Below are 27,723 nucleotides of genomic sequence, written 5' to 3'. Positions count from 1 at the left end.
CTTGTGTCTGAAAGTTAAAGGACACTTTTTTTGATGTGGCAGTGGGAAGGGATAAGGGGAAGGAAAGTTCATTCTGGGCAGTCATGGGAATGATTAAGATCAAGAGGGAATGAAAGAGGGATTGGTGGGGTAAAGTATTAGAAAGGCTGTGGTTGGGCTTTTGTAGTCAGCAAACTTAACAAATCAAAAGGTTGTATTTTTCTGCTATATTTTTTTTTCAAACCAACTCCAAGTGGGAATTCTCCACCAAAGGTTTGGCTTCCAAACTTTCACAAGATATTTCTCTTTCTTGCCTAGCCCTGCCTCTAAAATTTCTGATTTAATCTCTGTTCTGTTCAGAGTTTACTTTCTAGGATCTCTAGAACCCTGGGCTTGACCACCTTCAATACTCAGCCCATTTTTCTTGCTTATCATTGTTGACTCCCTGTCTGTTAATAGCTCACTATCTCCCAGTATGGAGGTAAACTCCTCAGTACCCCTTTAGGAGCACAGAGACAATTGTTCTTAGTCTTATCAGATGGGATTATTGCCAGAAAACAGAAAGATTAAATGTAGACTTTCTCCTTCTTCCATTTATCTGGAAGTCGGCTGAGAAACATTCCAAAGAAGAACAAAGTGTTCTACAAACAGGGTGTCTCTTTTCAGTTCTTGCTGAGAATCTAAAGGACCTGGAAACCTTCCTTACCTGAGCCATCTCTCCTTCTGCCTTCAGCACCACTTGCTGGGCAAGATCCCTCTGGAGGGCCATGAGTGTGTGCAAGAGCTGACTTAGCCACTGTGTGGCCACCTGGTTAAACCGAGGAAGCTCAGACACCAGCAGAGAGTTCAGGGCCTGGTAGGTGTGCCTGGTGGCTTCCTCTTCATAGGTCATGCTGCCCGCCTCGGCCAGCTTCTCTTCTATCCGCTCAAAGTCCAGCAGCTTGTCCAGACGCTTCTTGATCAGGTTTTGGGGCCCCAGCAGGGCTTTGGACAGGTGGCCCAACGGATGGTACACTAGCCTTTCCAGCCTCTGCTTCTGTGGGAGAGAAGCATCATTCAAGAGATCCTGCCATACCCTGCAGTGTGTGGCCCAGACAGAAATCTTGAAGAGAAACAGATAAAATAGGGCACAGCGCCCAACCTCCTGATTTAAGGCAGAACCAAATCCAACACTACAAAATGAGAAACTATTTTTAAAAGCTCCTCTCCAGCCTGAAAAAGACTGGCAATAAATTCTGTGTGTCTAAATTCCTGGTTCTATACTCTAGGTAGAAATGAGTATCTGATGATCATCCTTAGAATTATTACAGCAACTACTACTACTAATAGCACATTTTTATAGTGCTTTTTGAGTGTACTTTATTTGTGACAACCCTTTGAGATAGATAACACATATAAGAAAAGGAAATTTAGGCGAGTTCTTCCTTATTCAGGAGCAAATCCAACCATACTTAATCCTCCCTTAGTCCCCTCTACCTTGGGTACCTTCTTTGCCCCCAATTTCTCAGCTCCTTTTTATGCGCTACCTTCTCCTTTTAAAATGTAAACTCCCTCACTAATGCATTTTGTGAAATGATCCAATCATTCTGAAGAACAATTTGGAACTATGCCCAAAGAGTATCAAACTGTGCGTATACTTTTACCTAGCAGTGATTCCACTGGGCTTATATGCCAAAGAGATCATAAAGGGGAAAGAATCCACATGTGCAAAAATGTTGGTAGCAGCCCTTTTTGTGATGGCAAGAAACTGGAAACTGAGTAAATGTCCATCAGTTGGAGAATGGCTGGGTAAATTGTGGTATATGAATGTTATGGAATATTATTGTTCTGTAAGAAATGACCAGCAGGATGAACACAGAGAGGCTTGGAGAGACTTACATGAACTGATGTTAAGTAAAGTGAGCAGAACTAAAAGAACATTGTACACAGTAACAAGATTATGTGATGATATGATGGAGTTGGTTCTTCTCAACAATGAAGTGACTCAAGATAATTTCAATAGACATGAGATGGAAAATGCCATTCATGTCCAGAGAGAGAACTATGGAAATTGAATGTGGATCAAAGCATAGTATTTTCAACTTTTTGTTGTTTGTTAGCTTGGTTTTTTTTTTCTTTCTCATGGTTTTTTCCCTTTTAGTCTGATTTTTCTTGCACCACATGACAAATATGGAAATATGTTTAAAGGGATTGCATATATTTAACATATATCAGATTGCTTTCTGTCTTGTTGGGGGAGGCAAGGAAAGGAGGGGAGAAAAATTTGGAACATAAAGTTTTATAAAAATGAATGTTGAGAGTCAGCTAGTTAGTGTGGTGGATAGAGCACCAGCCCTGAAGTCAGGAGGACCTGGGTTCAAATCTGGCTTCAGATACGTAACATTTCCTAGCTTTGTGACCCTGGGCAAGTCACTTAACCCCAATTGCCTCAGCAAAAAAAAAAAAAAAATGTTGAAAACTATCTTTACATGTATTTGAAAAATAAAATATTATTTAAAAAAAAAGAATGTAAGCTCCTGAAGGCAGGGATCATCTTTCTTTTGCATATATGTTTTCTTACAGGGTAGGAAGAGTTCTGTTCCAGATCCAAAAGAAAAGGACCAAGGCCAAGAAGTCAAGGAGGAACTAAGGAAGTTATCCTCCTGTCTTTCCTACCACAGACACTTTTGTCTAAAATGCTCCAGAAATCTCTTTCCATCCTGGAAGCTCAGGCCAATCTTGTACTTGACCCTTAAGGACACATATCTTTATTCCACAGGCTCCATCATGTACCAGAGAAAGAAACAAGGGAACTTACAAATTCCAAGAAGACCAAAAGGTGCAGATTTCTTGTAAGGCAGCAATATTGCTGCACAGGTCCACCTTCCATCTCCAGATCACATTCATGAGGTTTGATCCTGAGGAAAGTCTGGGCCAGAATAAGGGACATAACACAAGGTAATGAAAATCCACAGATATGAGCTGGAAAAAGACCATGGGCATCCTCCCCTCTGGAATTTGTTGGCATTGGGAACAGAGATTAAAGAAAAACAACAGAAATGAATGATGAGAAAGACAGGTAAATGACTCTTGTCAGGGCTTCATCAGGATTCCTCAAGGACAGCTATTAACCAGAGTAATTTCCCTGAGTCTGTGACAATTTGAATCTGCTCACCAACTGAGACAGGACAAGAGATTCTAAAATGGCCTCAGAAGTTGATCCAAGAAAGAGTATTAGTTGGCTCAAGCACTTGGTGGTTGATGGTCATGGTTAAGGCTAGCATTTTGCACACAGAGGCTAAGAGCTCCAAGTCCAACTGGTCCAATCTGTACCTGATCAGGGTTCATCAGGGACATCACAGAATCTGAGAATTAGAAAGGACATCAGAGCCAACCTATACCTGAGGCAGGGCCAAGTGATTTGAACTCTAGATGCTAACTAGTTACTTTTAACACCTCATTTATCTTTAGCTTCCATTCCCTATTAATCATTTTCATTCTTTCCTGTTCAGGTGAAGAGATTTTTCTTCTTCTTTCTTAAGTCATTCTATCCTCTCTCTGACATCATTAGTCTGTTAACTTTAGGCAAGGGTCCTACTCCACCTTGGATTCTTTTATTATTCTCAACATAGTTTTAAAAACAGCAACTGGATTTTTTGTTGCTCTTGGTATGCTTCTTCAATTTGTAAGCCCCTGACACTATTTTACAGGACTGCGCAGTTCTTTAGTATTCACCTTCTGTCACCTGCCCTACTTATTAACTGAATGCTGTATGGGGATCTCTTTTGGCACATAGAACAGTTACCTCCAAATTCTCCAGGTAAGATGCCACATTGCTTTTCAGTTCATTAACACACAATGCCACCCAATGGAATTTTTCTTCCAAGTCATCAAACTCCCTGTCTTCAGTCTAAAATCCAAATAATAAAAGTTAAATTTCAAGATTAATAATAATAACAAACACTAATGGTTGAATCATGTTTTGAAATTTTGCAAAGCATTTTACATACATCACTTCATTTGGGCTTTATAGCAACCAGTGAGGTAGAAATTATAAGTACTACTACTCTTATTTTATTAAGTAAACGGGACAGCTTAGATGCCTCAGCAACTAGAATGCTAGGTCTAGAGTCAAGAAGACTTGAGTTCATATTCACTAACTAGGTGACCCTGGGAGGTCATTTCACTTGTTTTAGTCTTAGTACCTAGAGAAGTAACAACAAACTACTGTAGTATCCTTGCTAAGAAAACTCCACAAATAGTATGGTCTAAGGAGTCATGAAGTCAGATATGAACAAACAACAAATGTACAGTATACTATATTATGGAGAAATACAAAGTTTGGAAAAGACAATTCTTAATCTTATGGAACTTAACAAAGGTTACATTGCATACATTGCATTACAATTGCATAAGAGCAGTTTAAAAAGATGGACTCTATGAAATTCATAAAACAAAGTCAGGGGTCAGGAAAAACTTTCTGGAGGGACAGAGATCTGAGCTGGACTTTGAAGGACAGCTAAAACTTCAACAACTGGATCGATCTAAGCAAAGACACAGAGTAATAAAACCATACGACAGAGAGAGAGGATAGTAAGAGTCCTTTGGCAATATAGGGTATCATATCCTTATCTACATATGCTCTAAAATAATTTTTTTCTTCTTTTTCACTTCTGAACCCTATCAAGGTATCTTGGGATTTACTAGCTAGATTTCATTCTTAAGGACCATATCTTAAACCAAAACCAATCTGATTCTAATTGGCCACCAATAAGTCCTAGATCAAGTTCATTTAGTCATTGTTTGGGTCCTGATTGACTCAGATTAAATGTAAATAACAATCTTTTCTGCTTTGGCCAGAAATCTGAGGGTCTTCCTCTACTAGATTTATTTATTTAGATTTTTTTTCAACTAGGTAAAAGAGGAAATTCTTTGCTTCAATTACTACTAAATTATGTATTGCTCTTTTATTTCAGAGATACATATAGATTTATGTGGAACTATGGCCTTTCCACACTTTCTTCAGCTTCATCTCTAATCCCACTACAACACTAATACTCAGTCAACCTCAATTTCCCCATCACACTATCTTTTTCCTTCTTTCCTTCCAATAAAATATAAACTAATTAGGAATAATTTAATTTTTGATTCTATATCCTAGGCACTTGAGATTAAGCCTTGCTCATAATAGGCAATTAACAAATATATATTGATTTTGCTCAACTAAACTTTCCACATTCTAGAATACTTAACATTTTTCACACTTTTAGGTGACAAAAAAGATCAGAACAATTGAAATTTATATTCTCTAATCCCTAAGAGGCACAACTGACCTTTTTATGAGGAGAGATAATGGGATATAATGGAAGGAACATTGGGCTTATAAGCAGTAGACCTGAATTCAACATCTAGCTCCACACTACTTAAGTATTTGCTCTTGGGCTTCCATTACCAATATGAGCCTCAGGTACTTTCGCTTACAAAATAGGGAGAAAAAATACTTGAGCTATCTAATTCATAGGATTATTATAAGCAAAATATTTGGTAAACATGAACATGCTATAGAAAAGTGAATGATAATTACTTGTGGGATAAGTGATATTCCCAGGATACTCACAACCTCTGAATCTCCTTCCTGCAATCATAACTGGGGTATTTGGTCTGGGCTTTGCCACAGGTGCCAATATCTAAGAAGTAATTCCCCTCAAAAAGGAATGCTTCCTCCCCATTGGTCTTAAAAATGTCCCCATGCTAGGGTTTACACCCAGGAAGTGTGGGGGAAGGTAGACCCCCATGTAAAGACAAGAGAAAGGGTCAGAGGACAGAAGACCCCAAGTAGGGGAAGGGCATTGCTGCCACTTCCTTCTGACTAAACCATCATTTCCATCCCAACTGTCCCTGTGATCTCCTCCAACTGCTTTTGCCCTAAATAAAAAGAATTCTTAGTTACACATCTATCAGAACTTCCCCCTTGTAGGGCCCAGGGCTGCAAGATACCAGGAGATATAAGTAACAAAAGACTCTCACCCTGGTCACAATCCCAGCTTCTTGCTTGAACAATTGACTTAAACGCAGAGTCTTCTTGGAGATAGAGTGTGTATTAATCCGGGCCAACCTCTCCCTGACTGTCAGATGCTCCAATTTGTTGTATTTAGTGGCTGTGGGGGAGGAAGGAACAGAGCAAGAGGGGAAAAGATACATGAGAGAACAAGATTTTCCTTGAGAAGTTTGGTGTAGGGCCAGTTTGGGGTCATTGCTACATAAGAATACAATTGTAAGGAAAGGCCATAAACACAAGAAAAACAAAGAGCTGAGGTTCCTGGCCCAAGAAGGATGATGGGGCTTCCAGTGTTGAAAAACCACAGACAGTCTTGGGGTTATAAGATCTGGGTGGGGTTTGAGTCCCTATTCCTACTGACCACTTGATCTTTGGCAAGTCAACCAACTATTCTAGGTCTTTGCTTTTTTATTTATAAAAGAATAATAAAGTTCTCACTAGCTATTTCATAGGGTTGTCATAAGGAAAGGGTTTTATAAACCCTAAAGCACTGTAATCATTATTAATATTGGGCTTCTGTGTACTGGGGAAACTTTCCCTCTTTAGTGGGTCATATACCTCCTTAAAATTCAATTCTTTGGAAGCTGGAATGGTAACAATTCCTATTCTTTAAATACCAGGACACAGATAATCTAGAAGTCTGGGGGTCTTTCCCAACCGACCAATATCCTTACCAATTTCCTTACGTCTCTTATACTCATTGATGTTGGAATTGACCTCTTGCATGGCTCTGGTAGCTCTCTGCAAAGCCTCATAGGCCTGGTCATCGGGTGGCGTGTTCTCCAGGATCTTTTGTAGCAAGAGTGGATATTTGGTTACCCGCTGCACCGGCATCACTAACAGGAAAGTGAGGCCTGAGGCTCCAGCCTGTGGCCTAAGGGAAAAAAGCAGAAGGGACAAATTAGTCACATGGATTTGTGAGTTGCAAAAAGAAATGGGGATTAGGAATCAGAAATCTACGTTCTAGCCCCCAGCTCCATCACCAACTCAGAGTAATCTTGGGAAAGACATTTATTCTCTCTGGACCTCATTTTTTTTTCCTACTTATAAAATGAAGAGATTGAATTATATAAGAGATTCTTTAAACCTTTTTTGGGTCACAGATCCCTTTGGCAGACTGGGAAAGCCCAAGGATGTTTTTAAATGATAAAAAGATAAAACATATAAGATTACAAAGAAAACCATTTATTTTGAAATATAGCTTTCAGCCCTGTTTAGTGAGGATGTGGTAGAAGAAAATGGGTAGGTAGATCATAAACCCTGAACCTGGGTTACCCTCTCCCTGGGGGATGTGCTGGTAAAATATGTAACAAGCTCTTCAGAAGAAAATGTACATACAATACAATTTCAAGGCTACCGCATTATTATATTCTCCATCACTTTATTAAGCCAACAATCAAGAAAACAAATTCAATCCTGACTTGTAGTGTTTGCCTATTTCTAAGATACAAATGTTCACATTTAAAAATCAGCTCTTGAGAGCAAGTTCAAGAGGACTTCAATATACCTGGTTTGGCACTACTATTGGCCTTATGTACTCCTCCTTCTGTGTAAGACCATTAAAGAAGGTCAAGCTGACTGGGCCCTCAATGCTTCACAGCAATACTTTTATCCTTCCTTATTTAATTCATTACATTTCCCATATTGGATGTTCTAAATTTTCTCTTCTTCATCAAGTTTCCTACCACCACCCCCTCTAATGGTTAGCAGATGATTTTACCTCCTACTTCACTGAGAAAATAGGGGACATCTGTTGTGTACTTCCTCTCTCCTTCCTTATCCTGAACCTCAAAATCCCACTGAATCACCCTCATTCTCTCCTTTGATTTAGTCACTGATAAGCAGGTGTTCCTTCTCCTTGCCAAGACCAGCAGCTCTTCCTGTGTTCTCCAATTCAGTCACATTCCTACAGTCATTTCTTCTACTTCCTCTCCTCCTGGGCAGTCTAGCTTCCTACCTAATCACTCTTATCTTTGAATCAAAATTTTCTCTTCTAGATTACCAACAATCTGTTAATTGCTCTGTCCAATGACTTTTTCTCATTCCTAATTCTTCTTCACTAGTCCTTCCTCCTGAATACTCTTTTCCATGACACATCTCTTTTCTTTACCTACTGTTTCACCATTCCTTCAAAGCTTCCCCTGCCCGATTAACATCTATGGCTCACTTCCAATCATTGTGTTATGACATTTACAAAGTTCGAGAGATAGTTTCTGGGTAGTCATTTTATCAATAATGCTAGCATTTTATTAATAAAAGAAGTCAGTAGCACTCTCAAGTGTCAAAAATCCTCATGGAACCCACTCAACACTTATTAATCCTGGAAAAGTGGGTGTTTTTGAGGGTGACAATCAATTTTGATTTGTTAACAATTAATGAGAAAATGGTTATTATGAGATGTGGGCTCAATCTAATAAAAGTCTTGAGGACATTTGACTTGCATCACCCAAATCTTGGTCAAAGAAGTTTTTCAATTTCTATATTACCTGAAAAAAAGGAATAATCCACATTTTTTTTAAACCTGAGTAGATGTAAGAGTAGCAATCCATCTATTGGGCTTAAACTTACAATTTCTTTTATTATCTTTGATTAGATCTTAATCTGGGTAAGTCTTTACTCAAGAGCTACCACTAAGGGGTGATTTCCAGATGAGAAAATAGAAAAGGGGAAAAACTTTTGTCCTAATTCAATAATTAGTTTTAAATACAAAAGAGAAATAATTATTTCCCTCAGTGTCCTGCAAGGTTCAGTCCAGAGACTCTAATTTTCCTTTCAGTAGTTGTTGGTTTTTAATTACTGTCTCAATGCAAATGACTACTAAATCTATTTATCTACTCTACTTACCTAGTCCCAAGGCTATGGGAATAAGAACAGTTAACTTAGTTACATTTAACTCTTCCAAATCAAGAGAACTACCAATAAAACTATATAGTCATATATACTTTGGAGGAGCGAGGACTCATACAATACTGTAGACATATAGCTTAATAGATAAAAATGTTTGATTTTGAATCTAAAATTAAAGATTTGAACACTCTGTGCGTCTCCTTTAACAGAAATATCAAAGGCAGCTAGATAGCCCTGTGGATAGATCACTGGGCCCAGAATCAGGAAAACGAGTTCATATCCAACCTTAGTCACTTAAGTTTAGTCTTTGCCTGCCTCAGTTTCCTCAATGGAAAAATGGGGATAACAATAACACTTACCTGCCAGAGTTGTAAAGGTCAAATGATGTTCCTTTTCCCATTGTCTAGCACAGTATCTGTAAATACTAGTGACTAAGTGCTTGTGAATTAAGTAAAACTACTAGAAATTAGATAGCCTCCAAGAACCCTTTTGACATAAAAATTTATTTTCCCCAAGAAAGAAATTCAAATTCTGGAATATAACTTCCAGGCATCTCTGGAACAGGTCAAGGATATCAACAATGGATAGGATATCATTCAGTAGATGATAGGACATCATCAAGGATATCATCCAGTAGAAAAAGAAAGACTTTGAAGTTTCAAGAGGATAAGGAAAGGAAGAGAGGAGAGAGAAAGAGAGAGAAAAGATGAGCCTAAAAGGGTAGGAATTAGTCAACAGGACTAATGGTTTAGGACTTTCACTCCTAGGGATTCTTTTCATAAACTTCATAAAGGATTTTCAATCCTTCCCAAGGCTGTTATGAGGAAGGTGATTTCTCCACTTAAACATTGTATAAATGCTCAACATTTTTGATTTGTAAAGGCTGCAGAGTAGATAGACAGTGAAGGTTAAAATGAATTATAGTTACATGACAACAGCAGCTGATCTTCAATTAAAAGCCAAAATTCAGATGTGTTTTAGTTGCCTGTGCAAAAGGAAGGTAGCATCAGCTAACAGCCTGGAAACTTTCTGGGCATGATCATCTGTGTTAGAAAGATGCGCCCCAACTACTTTATGGAGATTGTTGTCTTCATTACAACCTATGGGCAGTTGGTTAACCAGCAAATAATATTACATTGCCTTTTTTGGTCTTACTTATCCTCTGCCCCAGAATGAATGTAGACTCTCAGGGAACAACTATGCCTTAAGAAATAAGATGATAAAGTGAATAGACCAAGTTTAAGGAGACTCCGGTTCAACTCCTGACTCTGACACTTACTAGATGAATGATCATAGGCATTTAACACCTTAGTGTTGTGCCCAATTCTAAGACCATAAAGTTAAATATAAGCTGGAAAATTCCATCAGAAAAAGGAATTTGTGTACTGGTAGTTTCCCATACCAGTGACATCACGAGTTCAGATAAATATCTCTCTCTCTCTCTCTCACACACACACACACAAACACACACACATATATATATATATACAATTTAATATAGATAAATGCAAATGTCATAATATAAGTCAGTTCTGCTAGAACACTTGTTCTGAAAACAATTTTTTCTAGAGTGATTCATATATTAGTGAAAGACACGAGCATAACATAAATCTTGTTATTTCGTTCTCAAGGAACATCAAGAGAACACAGAACCACTATATAATAATTCACAAGCTGTAATCCTTCCAAGACCCACTTTCACAAGAAAATTGCCCTATTATACATCTTCTAATGCAATAGGCTGGGGAAGAGGGGAAGACTGGTACAATCCCCCCTTCACTTTCTGCTAAAGTCCAGAGTTGGGCCTGCCCAACTTTCAAGAGACTTTTCTAGTCCAAGGGCTAAGACACAAGCTGAGCAGCAAGCCTGAGGCCATAAATGCCACTATATATTGTGGTATTTATATATTTTTAATCAGTTTCACACATATAAAACTGGGTTGCTGTTTTAATAAGATTCCTATCTTTTTTTTTAATGCATCACTGATGAAGTTTTTGAGTGTTGGACCTTCAACATTATTTTATCAATAAGCCTTGTGATTTTCTTTGTGAGAACTAGCATAGATAGCATGGTGATTTTTAGAAATTCATATGTTTCATTATTGCAACTTTTATAAACTTTTCACAGCTCTACCCACATATGCTTCTGACCATGTAGTAATCATAAACTCCCCAAAGACTGTGGCTAGCATTGTACAATCTCAGAACTAAAACAGTGTTTTGAGGTCATCTCTTCCTTTCCCTCCCTACTAATGCAGGAATCTCTTACAACAGGAAGTTGACCAACCTCTGCTTGAATATCTCTAGGAACATAACAACTCCTTCCATTGTCAAAATAACTCAGATAATTGTTATAGCCTCAAATTGATTCCAAATAACTTCTCCTAGGATGCTTTCTCTGGGGTCAAATAGAACAAATACACTCCTTTTTCTTTAGGATACACTTCAAATATTTGAATGTCTCTTCCCCCCCCCCCCTTCCCTAAGTCTTCTCCAAACTAAAAATCTCTAATTCCTTAATTTCTAACTTGTTAATTTCCCTTTCAAATGTACTACTCAGAACTAGACAGTATCTTTCAGTTGATATGGTGGAAGACATTTGGATAACCAATTCTCTTGACAAAGGTCTTAATAGATGACACAAAATTTTTAAATTGACTTCTAGCTTCTTCCTACCTCTTACCCAACCCTCCCTGGTGTTTCAACTCACACCAGTGCAGTGATGACATCTTGAATTGCCTTCTGTAGCTTGGGTACCTTCTTATACGACTCCACCAGAATCAAGGCCTGATCATAGCTGGCACAGTAGACCTTATAAGCGCTCTCCATCTCCTCTTGAAATTCAAGGAATAGATTACCTAGTGGTCCAAAAACATGGATAATGATTTTCCACAAGGCAGATTTCTTTGTATAATTCATTGTACACAAATGATTAATAATAGTCCCTTTTGTCACATAAAAATCCCATTCTAGAGTACTCCCAAAGATTATAGGTAAAAAGCCATATTTCTTCCCATAGAGACGTCTAAGGGACTACTTTACAAACCAACTTCAAGGCTTTCAGTCACCTAATGATAGTGCTAACTCATAAGGAATTCCAGCCAGCTTCTATTCTAGCAGTATCCACTGTACCCAAAAGCACAAGGCAGCTGTTACTATAGATTGCTAGTGAGCCCTGCCCAAATTATATAGGTATTCACCCATACTCTAGAATATGACATTTAGTCCATTCCTGGTTAGTTTCTGATTCACAGATTCTGAGTAATTTCCAAGATTCTTAATTTATCAATTTCATGGTTCCAATCCAACAGGCAGTCTGATGTAGTAGAAAAGGCAGTGAAGATGAAGGCAAAAGAACTAGATAATGTATTAGACCCTCTCTAAGGGAGAGGGTGGGGGAAGGTAGGGAAAATTTGGAACAGAAGGTTTTGCAAAGGTCAAAGCTGAAAAAATTACCCAAGCATATGTTTTGTAAATAAAAATATATAATAATGAAAAAAAGATCTAGTTGAGAGTATAGTACTAAACCACCTTAAGAAAATTAGGATAGTTAGTCAAATTGTGTCAAATCAGTATGGCACAGTAGACAGAGAACCAAATTCAGGGTCTGGAGACCTGGACTTAATCCTGATTGAATCACCCATTCAGTATTCTAACTTATTTTAAATAGCATTACATTTTACTTCAAGGCACCATGAGACTTTTCCTAGTATCTCCAGCAATTAGTACCTATTATATCTCAAAATTACTTTGTATTTCTTTTTAAATATATGTGTATACATGTCTATTCAACAGAATATAAATTCCTTGAAGTTAGAGTCTGTCTAATTTTAATCTCGTATTAAACACAAGAGATGATACAATTTGAGGCAAACAGTAGGTGTTAAATAAATGGTTGTGAGTTTGTTCTTTTTTGTTTGTTTAATGCTTATTGACTGATAGATATGAAAGACCAGGAATCAGAAACTCAGGCTTTATTCTGGGCTAACATTTGCTAGCTGTGTGATTCTGGACCCAAGGGACAGCTAGTTGGCATAGTGGACGGAATGCTGAGCCTGGAGTCAGGAAGTCTGAGTTAAAATACAGCCTGAGACTCTTGTATTTGTGTGAACCTAGGCAAATCACTCAATTTCTGTTTGCCTCAGTTTTCTCATCTGTAAAATGGGGACAATAATAGCACCCACCTCTCAGGTTTAAGAGGATCAAATACAATCACAGTTAAGTTCTTAGCACAACACCTGGCACATAATAAAGACTACATCAATATTAGTGATCAGTAAATTACAAAACCATAGAATCATAAAATGGGAAGAGATCTTAAAAGGCATCTGATTTAATCCCACACCTGAAATACAAATGTGAATTCTTTTAATCTAATTTCAGTTACAACATCTCCTCAACAAGTGTTTGCGTTGCCTTTACTGATGTTCTTCAGGGGTGAAGGTGAAACCATGTCATATAGGAACAAGTTAAATAACTGGAGATGAGAAGACTAGTATAAATATGATAGCTTTTTAAGCACTTGAAGACCGTTGTTAGGTAGAAGAAGAATTCAAGAACAGCTATGCTTGAAAGAGACTTGGGAATACATAGCCAAAGTTCCAAAGGCAGATTTCAGTTTAAAGGAAAATGTCTAAATCCTCTTTGCATTGAGATCTTCCATTAGATGCCAATACCCTTAAATTCCTTTTTTTCTCTTCTGCTTCATTAACCTTTTCAAGTGTTATTATTTAAAGTTACACTCCAGCTAGCTGGACTATAGACAAAGTGCTAGCCTGGAAGAGCTGAGTTCATATTTGACCTCAGACACTTATTAGCTGTGTTTCTTTAGGCAAGTCATATAATCTCTGTCTGCCTTACTTTCTTCAGCTGTAATGTGAGGGTGATAATACCTATTTCCCAGGGTTGTTAAGAGGATCAAATGAGATAATATTTGTAAAACATTTAACACAGTGCCTGGCACATAGTAGACATTTAATAAAGGCTTATTCCTTTTTCCTTCTCTTCCATCTCAGCTGCCCATGGAGATGGTCATATCCTTGGGGTTCCTCACCCACAATAGAGGAACCTGTACAAATCTAGAATTCTAAAAAATTCCTCTATTTGATTTTACCTCCTGACTTTCCATCTCTACCTTTCTCACCCTCCCTAAACAAATACTCTATTTCACCAACCTCTCAATATTCCATCCCTCCTTAATTTCAGATGGTGAGCTCCTCTGTTCCATCTTGACTTTCTTCTCTTCAAAATCTTGAACCACAATCATTAGGTTTCCAGTTTTTGCCCCATCCTGTGCTCATGCATCCCTTGCCCACTGTCTCAAGAGTGCCCATCCCTTTCAAGATTCCAACCAGGGACTTCTTCCATTATCATCCTACCCATCAGCTGTCTTTGCTTCTACAAGAGCTACTGACTGTCACTGGAGAGAGACGCAATCCTGCTGAGTGGGTCAACCCTACTGTAAGCTCTCTACTCTCAACTAGGCTCTGACTAATTGCCTCTCTCCCTCACTACCTACAAAGTCTGGTCCAAATCTTTTCCTCTTAAACCACCTGTAGTTATACCTTCTCCTTTTTCCTAAGCAGATGGCTTTGCTTCATGCTTTACTGAAAAAATCGAGGCCATCTATCACAAAGCTCCTTTAAGGCCTCACTCCCATACTTCAAATCACTTCAACATCACCCATTTTTTCTTCCTTTAATCCAGAGGATGAGTTGTGTTAATTTCCTCTTCTGATGCTCTTAATCTCATCTTTTTTTAATCTCTTCCAGGAGTTTATCACTTCAATCATTCTCTCATTCCTTCTTAATTTTCACACTCTCTTTACCCACTGGCTCATTACCTGCAGTATAAAAACATGTCCAGACATCTCAAGCCTTAAATTATTTTCACTTGATTCTGCTATCCTCAAAAACTACTGTTTTACTTTTCTTTCTTGAATAGCCAAACTACTAAGAAAAACTCATAGCTTCCACTTTCTCCTCTCCTACTCATTTCTCAGCCTCTTATAATCTGACTTCTGTCACCACTGAAACAGTTTTTTCATGATCAGTAATAATTTCTTTATTGCTAAATTTCTTAGTGCTCATCTTTCTTGACCTTTCCCAGAGCTACAGGATCTCAGAGTTTTAAGGGGCCATCTAGATCAACTATTCCTGACCAAGTGTGCTCTTTACAACATCCAGCCTTCATCAAAGTACTTCCTAAAATATGGTACCCAGAATTAATCATAAAACTCCTGATATATTCTGACCAGGCCGAGTAGAGTGGATCCAGCATTTTCCTCTATGATATTAGTTGCTGTTATTATTGAGTTATTTCAGATATATCCCACTCTTTGTGACCCCATTTAGGGTGTTCTTGGCAAAGATACTGAAGTGGCTGGTCATTTCCTTCTCTAGATCATTTTACAGATGAGGAAACTGAAACAAACAGGGTTAAGTGACTTGCTCATGATCACACAGCTAGCATCTGCAACCACATTTGAACTCACAAAGATAAGTCTTTCCGATTTAAAGCCCAGTGTTTTATCTACTTCACTGCCTAGTTTTCCTATTATGGTTCTCTTAATGAAGCCTAAACTGTACTGTCCAAAAAGAAAAAAAAAACTAATATTGTTGAAAAAGCATTCAGCAGTGAATTTTGTGGCCAGTAAACTTGGGCTACATACAATTTTACCCTTTTTGGCCTTAATGACAAACCTAGTTTGCAAGAAGACTGTGTTTTAATTGCACAATTCCATTACAAAGAAAGGAATGATTAAATGGCTAATAATAATTAGAGGATCCAGAAAAAATAAAAATAATAGCTTATTTTTTTCTCAGGAAGCAATTTAGAGCTAAAGAGGCATATTTAGTTTTGTTATGACATCAGAAAAATCACAAATAAGTCTTGGAGAGAATCCAGAGTGATAAAAGATATATTTAAAAGTAAACTGATGAAAGGTTAATTGAGCTAAAGTTCTTCGATACAATAAAGCATGCTTTCCAATATAGTGAAGTACTGTCACTAGCAAACAGCATAGTTATTAGGGACTCACACTTACGTGGCAATTCTCTATAAAAATACACAGAGGAATTCTAGCCAAAATTATTCAGTGATCACACAATAGTATAGCCTTTCATTACAGCTTTAAGGCAAAGTTGAACTAAAGAGCTTGAAAAGTCTTTCCATTTGACATTATTTAACAACACCTACCTCCGAAATCTCTGCCCTGGGTTATGACACAACTTGATTATGCTCCTCTTTATACTGATGTGACTGACTCTTCTCCATCTCCTTTGTATGAGCAGGTGGAAGGAAAGGGAATATGCATTTATATAGCACCTACTATATACCAGGCATTGTACTATGTGGAAGGTTTTTGTTGTTTTTTTTTTTTTTTTAATTGTTCAATTGTTTACAACTGTGTCTGATCCCCATTGTAAGTTTTCTTGGCAAAGATACTGAAGTGATGGCTTGCCATTTGCTGCTCCAATTCGTTTTGAAGATGAGGAAACTGAGGTCAAAGGGTTAAGGGACTTACATCACATCTAGCTATACTGAGGTCCTGTTTCTTTTTTTTTTCCATAATTATAACTTTTAATTGACAGCTGACGTCCTATTTCAACTCAATTTTCCTGAGTCCAGCCCTGGCTCTCTATCCAACTCATCACCTTACTGCCCACAGGTAGAAGGCATTCTACATTTTACAGTGGAGAAAGCTGAAGCAAACAGTGGTTAAGTGCCTTGTCCAGGATCACACAGTAAGTGTGTGAGGCTGGATTTGAATTCAGGTCTTCCTCACACAAGGCGCAGCACTGTATCAGCCCCTCTGCCTCCTCCAAATATGGCTCCCATATGTATCCTGAGGCTTCTCCTCTTTCTTTCTCTACACTCTTTTTTCTTGTTGATCTCAGCAGTTTCCAATGGATTAATTCTCATTTCTACCCATATAATTCCAAAGTCTCTGGCCCTAATATTTATAATCACTTTCTGGACACTTCTATTCAATGTGCTCTGGACATCTCAAAGTCAAAAGATTCAAAATATAATTATCTTTGCCCCCTTTAATCATCACCATCCACCATCCATCTTCCCCTTCTATTTCTCACATTCTTATCTCTAGGGCAACTTTCTCTAGTCATCCAACTTTATGATCTAGGAGTCATTATCAACTCTTCATTCTTACTCAATTCCTATATTCAATCAGTTGCCAAATCTTATTTTTACCTCCACAAGATTAATTGAATCCACCCTTTCTTCTACTCATACCATAACTACCCTAGTCCAGGCTCTCACCTCCTTTTTCTTAGACCACTGCTTGCTCAAAAAACTGCAATGGCTCCCCTTTTTTCTAAGATACTGTACAAGTTTTCTATCTGGTGTCTAAAGCTGTTTATAGTCTGGATCTTCACTTTTTTTTCAGGCTGCTTATAAATGACTTGTCCTCACACTCTGGCCTATTTAATATTCCCCATAGAGCCATTCTACCTTCAGTCTTAATGCCTTTTACAGATTGCCCCCCTACCTGCAATGTCCTCCTCCCTCACTTCTTTCTTTGGTTCTCCTATTTACTTTTAAGCTTAAATGCCACCTCCCTTTAAGAAGCCTTTTTTGATTCCCTCAGTTATTAGAGCCACCCCTTCCAGTGACTTTGTGTTTATTTTTTATATCCCTGTATTTATTCATTGCTAACAATTGTTCCATGAACATGTTGTTCATAATAGAATCTATGTTCCTTTGAAGACAATGGCTTTCTCCTTTTTGTATTATACCTAATATCTAACAGTACTTAGAATATAATAAAAACAAAAAATTTGTTAAATAACATACTTGTTTATTCACTCCTAATAATTAAAGTTGGTGTGGGCCGTACTGGGACATACCAGATCTCTTTTCATATGACATACTCAAGGAGAGATGGGATGACTACTTGGAAAGGAAAACATAGAAGATATTCTCAATCCAGGATAGGTTGGTTTGTGCCATGTAGGTCCCTTTCTGCTCCAAGATACTTAATTATATATCCCCTAAATTAATTTGTGTATCAAAATATCTTGGTTGCCACAATCAAGTGCTTGCAACTCTGAATCCCTTCTTTAAGTTTTACCAACCCTAAGCCATTTCTATATTTAAATGGATTTTGTGTGTGTACAGATCTACTTACATGTATGTATACATTTATACACACATTATATCTATATACATATATATTCCATTGGCTATGGTAATATGTGTGTATATATATTGATATGCACATATACATACATGGAGGTGTGTCAGAGATCTGGGAGTAAATAGAACACCAGGCCTGGAATCAGGAAGATCTGACTTGAAATCTAGCTTCAAACCTTTACTAGCTGTATATAACACTGGGCAAGTCACTAAATCCTGTTTGCCCCAGTTTCCTCATTTGCAAAATGACAGACAAGGAAATGACAAAAACTCCAATATCTTTGCCAAGAAAAATCCTACTGGGGTCCTGAAGATTCCGTCATAACTGAAATAAATAACCAACAATATGCCAAATATTTATTAAGTACCTACTAGTTAGAGTACCATGCTTAATACTGGAGGAATAGCAAATTTAAATAAGACATAACCTCTGCCCTAAAAGAATTTAAAGACTTATTAGTATATAATCTGGTAATTTCAGTAGAAAGGCATAAATGGTCATAAGAGAACTTTGCTCTCACTGATTCAAGAGCTTTTAATATGCAAATAAATTTACTTTCTCAAGTTATAACTGGACATCTTACAAACTCAGACCATCAACTTGGTCTAGCTAGATAAAGACCCTAACCCTCCCCTTGACAAAGTCCAACAACTTTCATCCGGATCTTCTAATGAAGGCCAGAAGTCAAAGCCATGGCTTTCTACCTACTAAATCTTATAGCTCAGATAGCAAAAGTTGACATTTAAACAGGCACATATCTAAGAAAAGATCTAAGAATTCACATAGGGGTACAGATTCTTTGTTTTCAGCAATTTCTTGTTATTCAGTCATTTTTTCAATTGTGTTTGTTTCTACATGATCCCATTTGGGGTTTTTGCCCCATTTCTTCCTCCAGCTCATTTAGGATTCTTTGTCAAAAATATGACCTAAGAAATTGGAGCCTGCAGTCTACTGAGAGAATGAAAACTTGTTCAAGCAAATAATTAATCTAGCTATTTGGAAAAAGATAGAAAAAGTGAGTCTAGAACCAGCTATTTTAGTTTTCAGTGGATATGTATTCTCACTAACATGAGTGACAAAATATTATGCTTTTTAAAGTTTAATTTAAAATAACATGTGAAGATAATGGTATGTGCAATTTTAAGAGCTACAAATTGGCCTACTGAAATAAGCTCTTGATATAAAAAAATGGTAAGAGAATAACTTTGACTCTGATCTTCCCCAATTTTTCCAAATGTTTTATGAACATATAGGAATTGTCATTAGAAAAAGGCTAAAAGAGCAGAAACCATCTTATTTATTAACTAGTTAATCTCCATGTAAAGCAGAGGAATATGGCAGTTTCTACATATTGCTTTAGACCATAAACTCATTTGTAAAACATTATAGTGAAGAAGCATTATTAACGCATAAAAATATAAGCAACAGAGAAGAAAAGAAGACTGAAAAAATATTGGTAGGTGAGCAAATTAAGACATAAAATTTAGTTCTTCCTAAGATAGAGGATAAAGATATGGCAAGTGGTATAGTTTCACGAGCATTTCAAAAATGATCCATTCTCTGGATGCCCATCAATTGGAGAATGGCTGGGTAAATTGTGGTATATGAATGTTATGGAATATTATTGTTCTGTAAGAAATGACCAGCAGGATGAATACAGAGAGGATTGGAGAGACTCACATGAACTGATGCTAAGTGAAATGAGCAGAACCAGGAGATCATTATACACTTCGACAATGATATTGTATGAGGACATATTTTGATGGAAGTGGATTTCTTTGACAAAGAGACCTAACTGAGTATCAATTGATAAATGATGGACAGAAGCAGCTACACCCAAAGAAAGAACACTGGGAAACGAATGTGAACTATCTGCATTTTTGTTTTTCTTCCCGGGTTATTTATACCTTCTGAATCCAATTCTCCCTGTGCAACAAGAGAACTGTTCGGTTCTGCAAACATATATTGTATCTAGGATATACTGCAACATAGCTAACATATCTAAAACTGCTTGCCATCTAGGGGAGGGGGTGGAGGGAGGGAGGGGAAAAATCGGAACAGAAACGAGTGCAAGGGATAATGTTGTAAAAAAATTACCCTGGCATGGATTCTGTCAACATAAAGTAATTATTAGATAAAATTTTAAAAAATTTAAAAACAAATAATTAATTAAATTAAAAAAAAAAAAGTGATCCATTCTCATCATAGAGGATAGTGGAAATATCTCGTTTAGATTAAAACATCATGGTGTGGATTGCACTATATGAGTGCTAGGTGTTAAGCAGAGATGAGAATAAAACTCTTTTGCCCTCAAAGAACTTGCATTTTACCTGAGTGGCTACTTTTTTTTAAATAAAGCATTTTATTTCCAAAACACATGCATAGTTTTCAACACGCATCCTTGCAAAATCTTGTGTTCCAATTTTTTTCCCTCCCTTCCCCCCATTTCCTCCAAGACAGCAAGTAATACAATATATGTTTAAACATATGCAATTCTTCTATACATATTTCCACAATTATCTTGCTGTCCAAGAAAAATCAGATCAAAAAGGAAAAAAATGAGAAAAAACAAAATGCAAGCAAACAACAATAAAAAAGTGAAAATGCTATGTTGTGATCCACACAGTCCCTACAGACCTCTCTCTGGGTGCAGATGGCTCTCTCCATCACAGACCATTGGAACTGGCCTGAATCACCTCATTGTTGAAAAGAGGCACGTCCATCAGAATTGATCATAATATAATCTTGTTGACATGAATAATGATCTCCTGATTCTGCTCGTTTCACTTTGCATCAGTTCATGTAAGTCTATCCAGGCCTCTCTGAAATCACCCTACTGATTGTTTCTTATAGAACAATAATATTCCATAGCAGAATAGATGCTTTTTAAAAATATAGAATTCTCATGATGATTATGTGTCTAAGTGTATATATTTATATAATATCAATGATGAAAATATAAGAAAATAGGTAAATTTTCACAAATGGTATCCTATAGCAGATAAAATATGTTTACTCATGCAATTTCTTATAATAGAGCCTCAAGGGGACTAAGTATGTAAAGAAGAATAGAGAAAAAAAGTACATAGCTACCCATTATGACTTAAGCTGATTTAAAAGCATCAAAAAATACTCTTAAAACTTAAAGACAAAGATTATAATATTTTTATCTTTGTGACACTGACACCTATGAGAGGGCCTTGCACATTGTACTTAAAAGTTTGTTGAATTTGATCAAATTGAGACTGAAATATCCAGAATTATGATTGATGATGATCGATATGAGACAAAAGTATATGGAATTATATGGTGATAGGAAGGAAGCTTCAACTTTGATATGAACGTGTTCTAGGGTTAGCTGACATAAATGACATACATTTAACCCTGAGAGAACTGTGGGAATTTGGGTCTTAGTAATGTTCCAAGCAATGAAACTAATTTTTGGGAATGGTGATGAGTAAAAATTAATCAGATTTGCTTTTATTTCAATTGTCAAAAAAAATTTATGAGGTTCTTGTAATTTTTTTCACAGGAAAAGAGAGCATTCATAGTAAGTAGCAGAGATGCTCAATGAATATGTAAGAATAACTGAGTCCATAACAGAATGAAAAGCAAAGAGAATGAAAGGTCTTGTTATATTTGCCATTTGGCTATTTTTAAAGCATTTGTTTCAGCAGAGCAAAAAATTGCCTTAAAGATTTTCTTCCAATAAAGTACTGCCAATATATTAAGATCTCCATAAGTACAAAAATATTTATAGCACCTATTTTTTTTTTTTTAGCAAAGAACTGAAAACTAAATGAGAATGCATCAAATAGGGAATGACTAAACAAACTGAGTGTAAGAGACATTATTGTATTGTAAGAAATGACAAAAATGATAGTTTCAGAGAAACCTAGAAAGATTTGAACAAAGTAAATAGAACCAGAAGAACAATTTATATAACAGCATTGTCTTTCGAAGTTGTCTTTATATTCATGTTATTATATAAATTGTTACTGAGTTTTTGCTCACTTTATTCTGTACCAGTTCCATTTCCTCCATTGATAAGTAGATGAAGGATACAAATAACCAGTTTTCTAAGGAAGAGAAATATGAGAAAATTTGTATTAACTAATATAGGTGGATTTTTTTTTAGTTTTTATTCATTTTTTTAAATGAATGAAAATCTATTTTCTCTCCCAACTCCTTCTATGGAAAAAGAAAAAGGAAAAAAAAGAAAAACTAACCTCTGTAACCAATCTTGTCTAGTCAAACAAAATGAATTAATTCTCACATGAATTACTTTATTCTGCTCATTTAACTATCAATGCATAAAAGACTTCAGGTCTCTACAACCATTCATACCATCACTTCTTGAAGTACAATAATATCCCACTACTTTCATATGTTAAATTTGTTCATATATTCTTCAATTGATGGATTCTGTTAGTTTCTTAAACTATGCTACTACAAAAATTGTTATAAAAATTTTTTATTTAAATGAGTCTTTTTCTTCTTTTTCCTATCTCTAGAGTATAAGCTTAGTAGAAGTTACAATGGGTCAAAGAATAGGCTCAGTTTAGTCACTTTCTGGGCATATTTCCAAATTGCTTTCAAAAATTGCTAGAGCAGTTCACAGCTCTACCATTAGAGCATTAATGTGCTTATTTTTCCACAGCTCCTACTCTTTGTCATTTTTCATTTTTTCACCTTTGCTAATGTGATAAATGTGAAGTAGATTCAAAGAGTTTCTTTAACTTGCATTTTTCTAATTGTTATGTGACTTGGAATATTTTTTTAAATACAATCATTGACAGCCAACTCTTAGAAAATTGATTATTCGTATCCATCCACTTATCAACTGGGGAATGGAACTGATATAGAATGAAGTAAGCAAAAATATAGCAATAATTTATATAGTAATATGAATGTAAAGACAAAACTTTGGAAGATTTGAAAGAATTCTAATCTGTGCATTGATTAACCAATCACAATTCAGTAATCAATGATGAAACATACTATATATCTCTTAAGCAGGAGGTGATGTACTTGAAATGCAGAATGAGACTTTTTTTTTTTAATAAGGGGTTATAAGGGTTCTGTTTTTATTTTCTAATGGGATGGCAGTGGAAAAGAAGAAGGGATAGAAAAGAAATGCTTATTGAATGGAAAAAAATAAGTTAACTGTTGAAAAAGGAAATAATAACTATTTAATGAAAAAATAAATACACACTGAATTGAGGTATGACAAGAGGCAAATGACATCAAATATCAGGAAAGTGCATTATAGAGAGGACATAGTTGTTTGCATGTTATCTCTCCCATTAGACAGAGTTCCTACAGAGCAGGTATTGTTGTTTTTTGTTTTGTTTTTTTCATTCCTTGTATCCCCAGAGCTTGGCACAAATTCTAGCACTGGGTAGTTAATAAATGCTACTTGACAAAAATGAATAAACCAAGAAACAACTTTGAAATATTGTTTAAAAGATGACCAACTATATAAAGAATCCTAAAGAATTAACTAAAATAACCAGTGGAAATAATTAATTTCAGCAAAGTGGAAGGATATAAAATGAACCCATATGAATCATCAGCATTTCTATAGAATACCAACAAAGTCTAGCAGAAGAGATAGAAAGAAAAAATCCACAAAATAACTGTAGACAAAATAAAATATTTGGGAGTCTATCTGCCACAACAAACCCAGAAACTACATGAATACAATTACTAAATACTTTACACAAATAAAGTTGCTATGGGAGGGAAGTTGCATATTCAATAGAAGTGTTTACCTATATCATGGAAGATGTTCAACACAGAATCCATATAAAAAGGGATTGCTTATAGATGCTGAGATTTCTAAATGCTCTTATTTATCAATTGCATTTTGCTGATTCTATCAAAACATGGAGTACTAAAGTTTTCTCAACAAGGTTCATGATGATGTGAAAGAGCCTAAAAATCCACAGAAGAAAAAAACAAATGGATGAAGAACATCCAGTATCCAGATTAAAACACGTAGTTGGCCAGGTGGCTTTCATTGATCATTAAGAAAAACATCTGTAATAGGCATTATAGGTAGATAAAGAGATAGGTTCTGAACTGAATAGAAGAAAGTGAGTGAAAAACCACAGTATTTTCTATGACATAGTACTCTCCCTGACAAACAAAATAAAACAAAATCATTTTTAACACATTGTCTTGGTAATGTTATATAACCATGTATTGAAGGAAAAATGCAGTTGAACTAAAGGCAATCAAGAGATGATTGATAAAAGCAACCTTTTACATAGTATAAATGTCACTTAAAATTGAACTAATTACAGTGTCTCTAAAACCCATCCCTATTAGAAATTTCCTTATCTCTGTTGTTGGGACTACTAACCTTCTAGTTGCCCAAGTTTGTAACAGTCATCCTTGACTCTATTTTCATGCAATGCCCATATCCCATCAATTGCCAATATCTGTTGATCCTAACCCTACAACAACTTTCACATCCATCTTTCTCCCTACTCTGCACCATATAACATCATGCATCCCATTTTATCTGTACTCTCTGCAAGTCTCCTAATTGGTCTTCCTGCCTTCAGTCTCCCCTCTCATCAATTCTTCTCTCATATATCCATTAAACTAATAGCACTAACACACAGATCTTTTCAAGGTACTCCCTATTCAAAAATATCCAATAGCTCTCTACTGCCTCGAGAATAAAATATAAGTCCACATTCTAGCACTTAATTTTTGTTTTTTTTTTTTTAACCCTTGACATGTTTAAAAAAATAAGAGAAAGACATCTGGTGCGGATCGGAATGGAGTATTATGGGAAGTGTGCCAACAAGAATCTTAAAAAATGAGAAGGCACAGATGGATTGTAAATCTGCATGGCTGAAAAATTAAAAAACCTTGCTTATACTGCTGCTGTTATTATTATTGCTGCTGTTAGTAGCAAGTCAAGATAACAAGCATATTAAGTACTTACGATTCTCCCTTGTTATAAAGAGAAAGAGATAGGAAGCTCATGGAGACAGGAAAAAGGAAATGAAAAATCAGCACTGAATTAGAAAAATCAGAGAATCTCAGTTCTGGGAGGTAACTTCAGAAATCCAAATATACTAAAGAAGAAATTCACTTGACAACAGTTCTATCAAGAGTGTTTTGAGGTGGCCCATTCCATATTGTTAGGAAGTTACTCTTTAAATTGTAATATAAAGGGAGGCAGAGCTAAGATGACAGAGAGTAGACAGGCCATTGACTGAACCTCTCTCCAAATTAACACTAGTAACTCCTAGATGAATTTTGGAGTTTAATCCATAAACATTCAGAGAGTAATAATTTTCCAGCTTAAGATATCTGGGAAGGGATGCAGGAAAAGTCTGTCTCAATTGAGTTGTTGTTTGTCCTTCCTTCTGAAAGAAGACCATGATGATATCCAAGTGAGTTGGTTTAAGTGAGGGAAGGCTGTTCTAGGTCACCCATCTCACTTTCCCCTCCAAAGCCATCTGGAGCCATTGGCCAGATACACATCAGGAGGACTGGAGATGGCCTTGGATGCAGAGGGAAACTTTGGCCTTAGTAAGCTAAAGTTTTCAGCAGATCAGAGTCTGACTGAGACCACACCCATTCAGTGATTAAGGCTAGGGAGCAATTGAGGCAGAGAATTTCCTCTTCGCCTGGTCCAAAGAAATCTAGATAAATCTTCTGGGAGAGAACACCCTCGTGGTTTCTGACCAATGCAGAAATGATTGCTATTTACACTCATCTGAGTCAATCAGGACCCACACAATATCCAGATGTGGATGAGCTTGGGACCTACTGGTGGCCAATCAATGAGGATCAGAGTGGCTTTGAATTAAATATAATGTCTAAGTGGTTTTGGTTTAAGAATGAAATCTAGACAATAAATCCCAAGATATCGTGGGAGGGTCCAGAGAACCAAAAGGAAAAAAAAAAGTTTTTAAGATTTTGTGTAGATAGGGGTATGATACCCTATATGGACAGAGGGAGGAAAGAAAAGGAGGGAAAGAAGAGGGAAGGGGGGAAGGGAGAAACAGGAGAAGGAAGGGAGGGAGGGAGGGAGGGAGAAAGGAAAGGGAAGAAAGGAGGGGAGGCCCAGTGTGGGAAATCTGTCGAAAGACTCAGCCAAAATACAACAACATTGGCTACTCTATGCTGGTTCAGAAGACCAGTGCATCAGCAGCCATCTGTGAATCTTCCAACGCAATTACAGAACGCAAATTGTGAGCCTCCAAACTTCAGCATAATGGCAAGACTTGGCCAGGCCCACCCAGCACAGTGAGAAATCTGTAACACCACTGGCCCCAGCCCCAATACAGTCAGTAAGAAGCCCCTGTCCTCTAAAATAAGAAGCATGGGACAATCTAGGAACAGAGCTCAATGAGCAAAAGAAACAAAAAGAGCTCTGACTATATAGAAAGCTACCATGGAGACAGGGAAAACTAGAACACAAACCTAAAGAGGACAGTAAAGGCAAAATGGCATCAGGTGAAGCCTCAAAGAGACTTCTGAACTGGTGCTAGCTTAAAAGGCTCTCTTGGAAGAGTTCAAAAAGGATCTTAAAAGAGAGAAGAAAAATGGGGGAAAGAAATGAGAATTATGCAGAGGAATTACCTAAGTTTGGGGGGGAAAGCCGGCAACTAGGAAAAGGAAGCACAGATATTGAAGAAAATAACTTTAAAAAATAATTTGGCAAAATGGAAAAAAAAATCCCTTTAAAAACAAAACTGGCAAAATGGAAAAAAATTCACTGAACTTAACAACTTCTTTAAAAGTACAATTGGTCAAATACAAAAGGTTAAAAAAAAAGAAAATAATTCACTAAAAATTAGAATTGGACAACTTGAAGTGAACAAATCAAGTACACATCAAGAATCACTCAGTTTGGGGCAGCTAGGTGGCGCAGTGGTTAGAGCATCAGCCCTGAATTCAGGAGGTCCTGAGTTCAAATGTGGCCTCAGACACTTAATACTTCCTGGCTGTGTGACCCTGGGCAAGTCACTTAACCCCAATTGCCTCAGCAAAAAAAAAAAAAAAAAGAATCATTCAGTTTTCAAAAATGAAAAATAAAAGATGTAAAATAGTTCATCAGAAAAACAACTGACCTGGAAAATAGATCCAGGAAAGGCAATCTAAGAATCACTGGACCACCTGTCATAATGGACAAAAAAGAACTTGGACAACATTTTTCAAGAAATCATTAAGGAAGACTGTTCTATTATTCTAGAACTAAAAGGGGAAATAGTCATTGAAAGAACCCACTGATCACCTCCTGAAAGAGATCCCAAAATGAAAATTCCGAAGAATATTTTAGCTAAATTCCAGAATTATCAGATCAAAGAGAAAATACTGCCAACATCCAGAAAGAAACTATTTGAATACTGAGCAGCCACAATCACAATTTCCTAGGACCTAGGATTAGAATCAAAGTGCCTGGAATATGATATCTGGAAGGCAAAGGAGCTTAGATTACAACTAAGAATCAACTACCTATTAAAAATAAACATTATCTTTCAGGAGAAAAGATTGACATTCAATGAAATTGTGTTTTCATCAGAAATTTTTGAAAATTCCCTGAGTTGAACAGATAATTTGATCTTCAAATACAAGACTCAAGAGAAGCATAAAAAAGATAAATGAAAGGGAAAAAAAAAACTATGCTTTTTAAAGATTAAAATGTTTACATTCCTACATGGGAGATGATACAT

General features: G+C 36.5%; 1 protein-coding gene across 4 annotated transcripts in view; it reads right to left on the bottom strand.

Moving 5' to 3' along the window:
- ARHGEF37 (Rho guanine nucleotide exchange factor 37) overlaps positions 1 to 27,723 on the bottom strand; it is a 79,158-nt gene that overhangs the window by 16,225 nt on the left and 35,210 nt on the right. For 3 of the 4 annotated variants that reach the window (XM_051978683.1, XM_051978681.1, XM_051978684.1), the window contains 6 exons: positions 11,573 to 11,720; positions 6,691 to 6,890; positions 5,986 to 6,116; positions 3,764 to 3,868; positions 2,777 to 2,887; positions 686 to 1,015 (listed from right to left, as the gene is read on the bottom strand). In XM_051978683.1, coding sequence (XP_051834643.1) covers positions 686 to 1,015; positions 2,777 to 2,887; positions 3,764 to 3,868; positions 5,986 to 6,116; positions 6,691 to 6,890; positions 11,573 to 11,720 — 1,025 coding nt within the window. The remainder of the gene's footprint in view (positions 1 to 685; positions 1,016 to 2,776; positions 2,888 to 3,763; positions 3,869 to 5,985; positions 6,117 to 6,690; positions 6,891 to 11,572; positions 11,721 to 27,723) is intronic. The other variant, XM_051978685.1, reaches the window with a different exon arrangement.

The sequence above is a fragment of the Antechinus flavipes genome, chromosome 2 (assembly GCF_016432865.1).
Source record: "Antechinus flavipes isolate AdamAnt ecotype Samford, QLD, Australia chromosome 2, AdamAnt_v2, whole genome shotgun sequence".
Taxonomy (NCBI): Eukaryota; Metazoa; Chordata; class Mammalia; order Dasyuromorphia; family Dasyuridae; genus Antechinus; species Antechinus flavipes.
The sequence above is the reverse complement of the archived record's forward strand: the minus strand, read 5'-3'. Positions and strand labels throughout refer to the sequence as shown.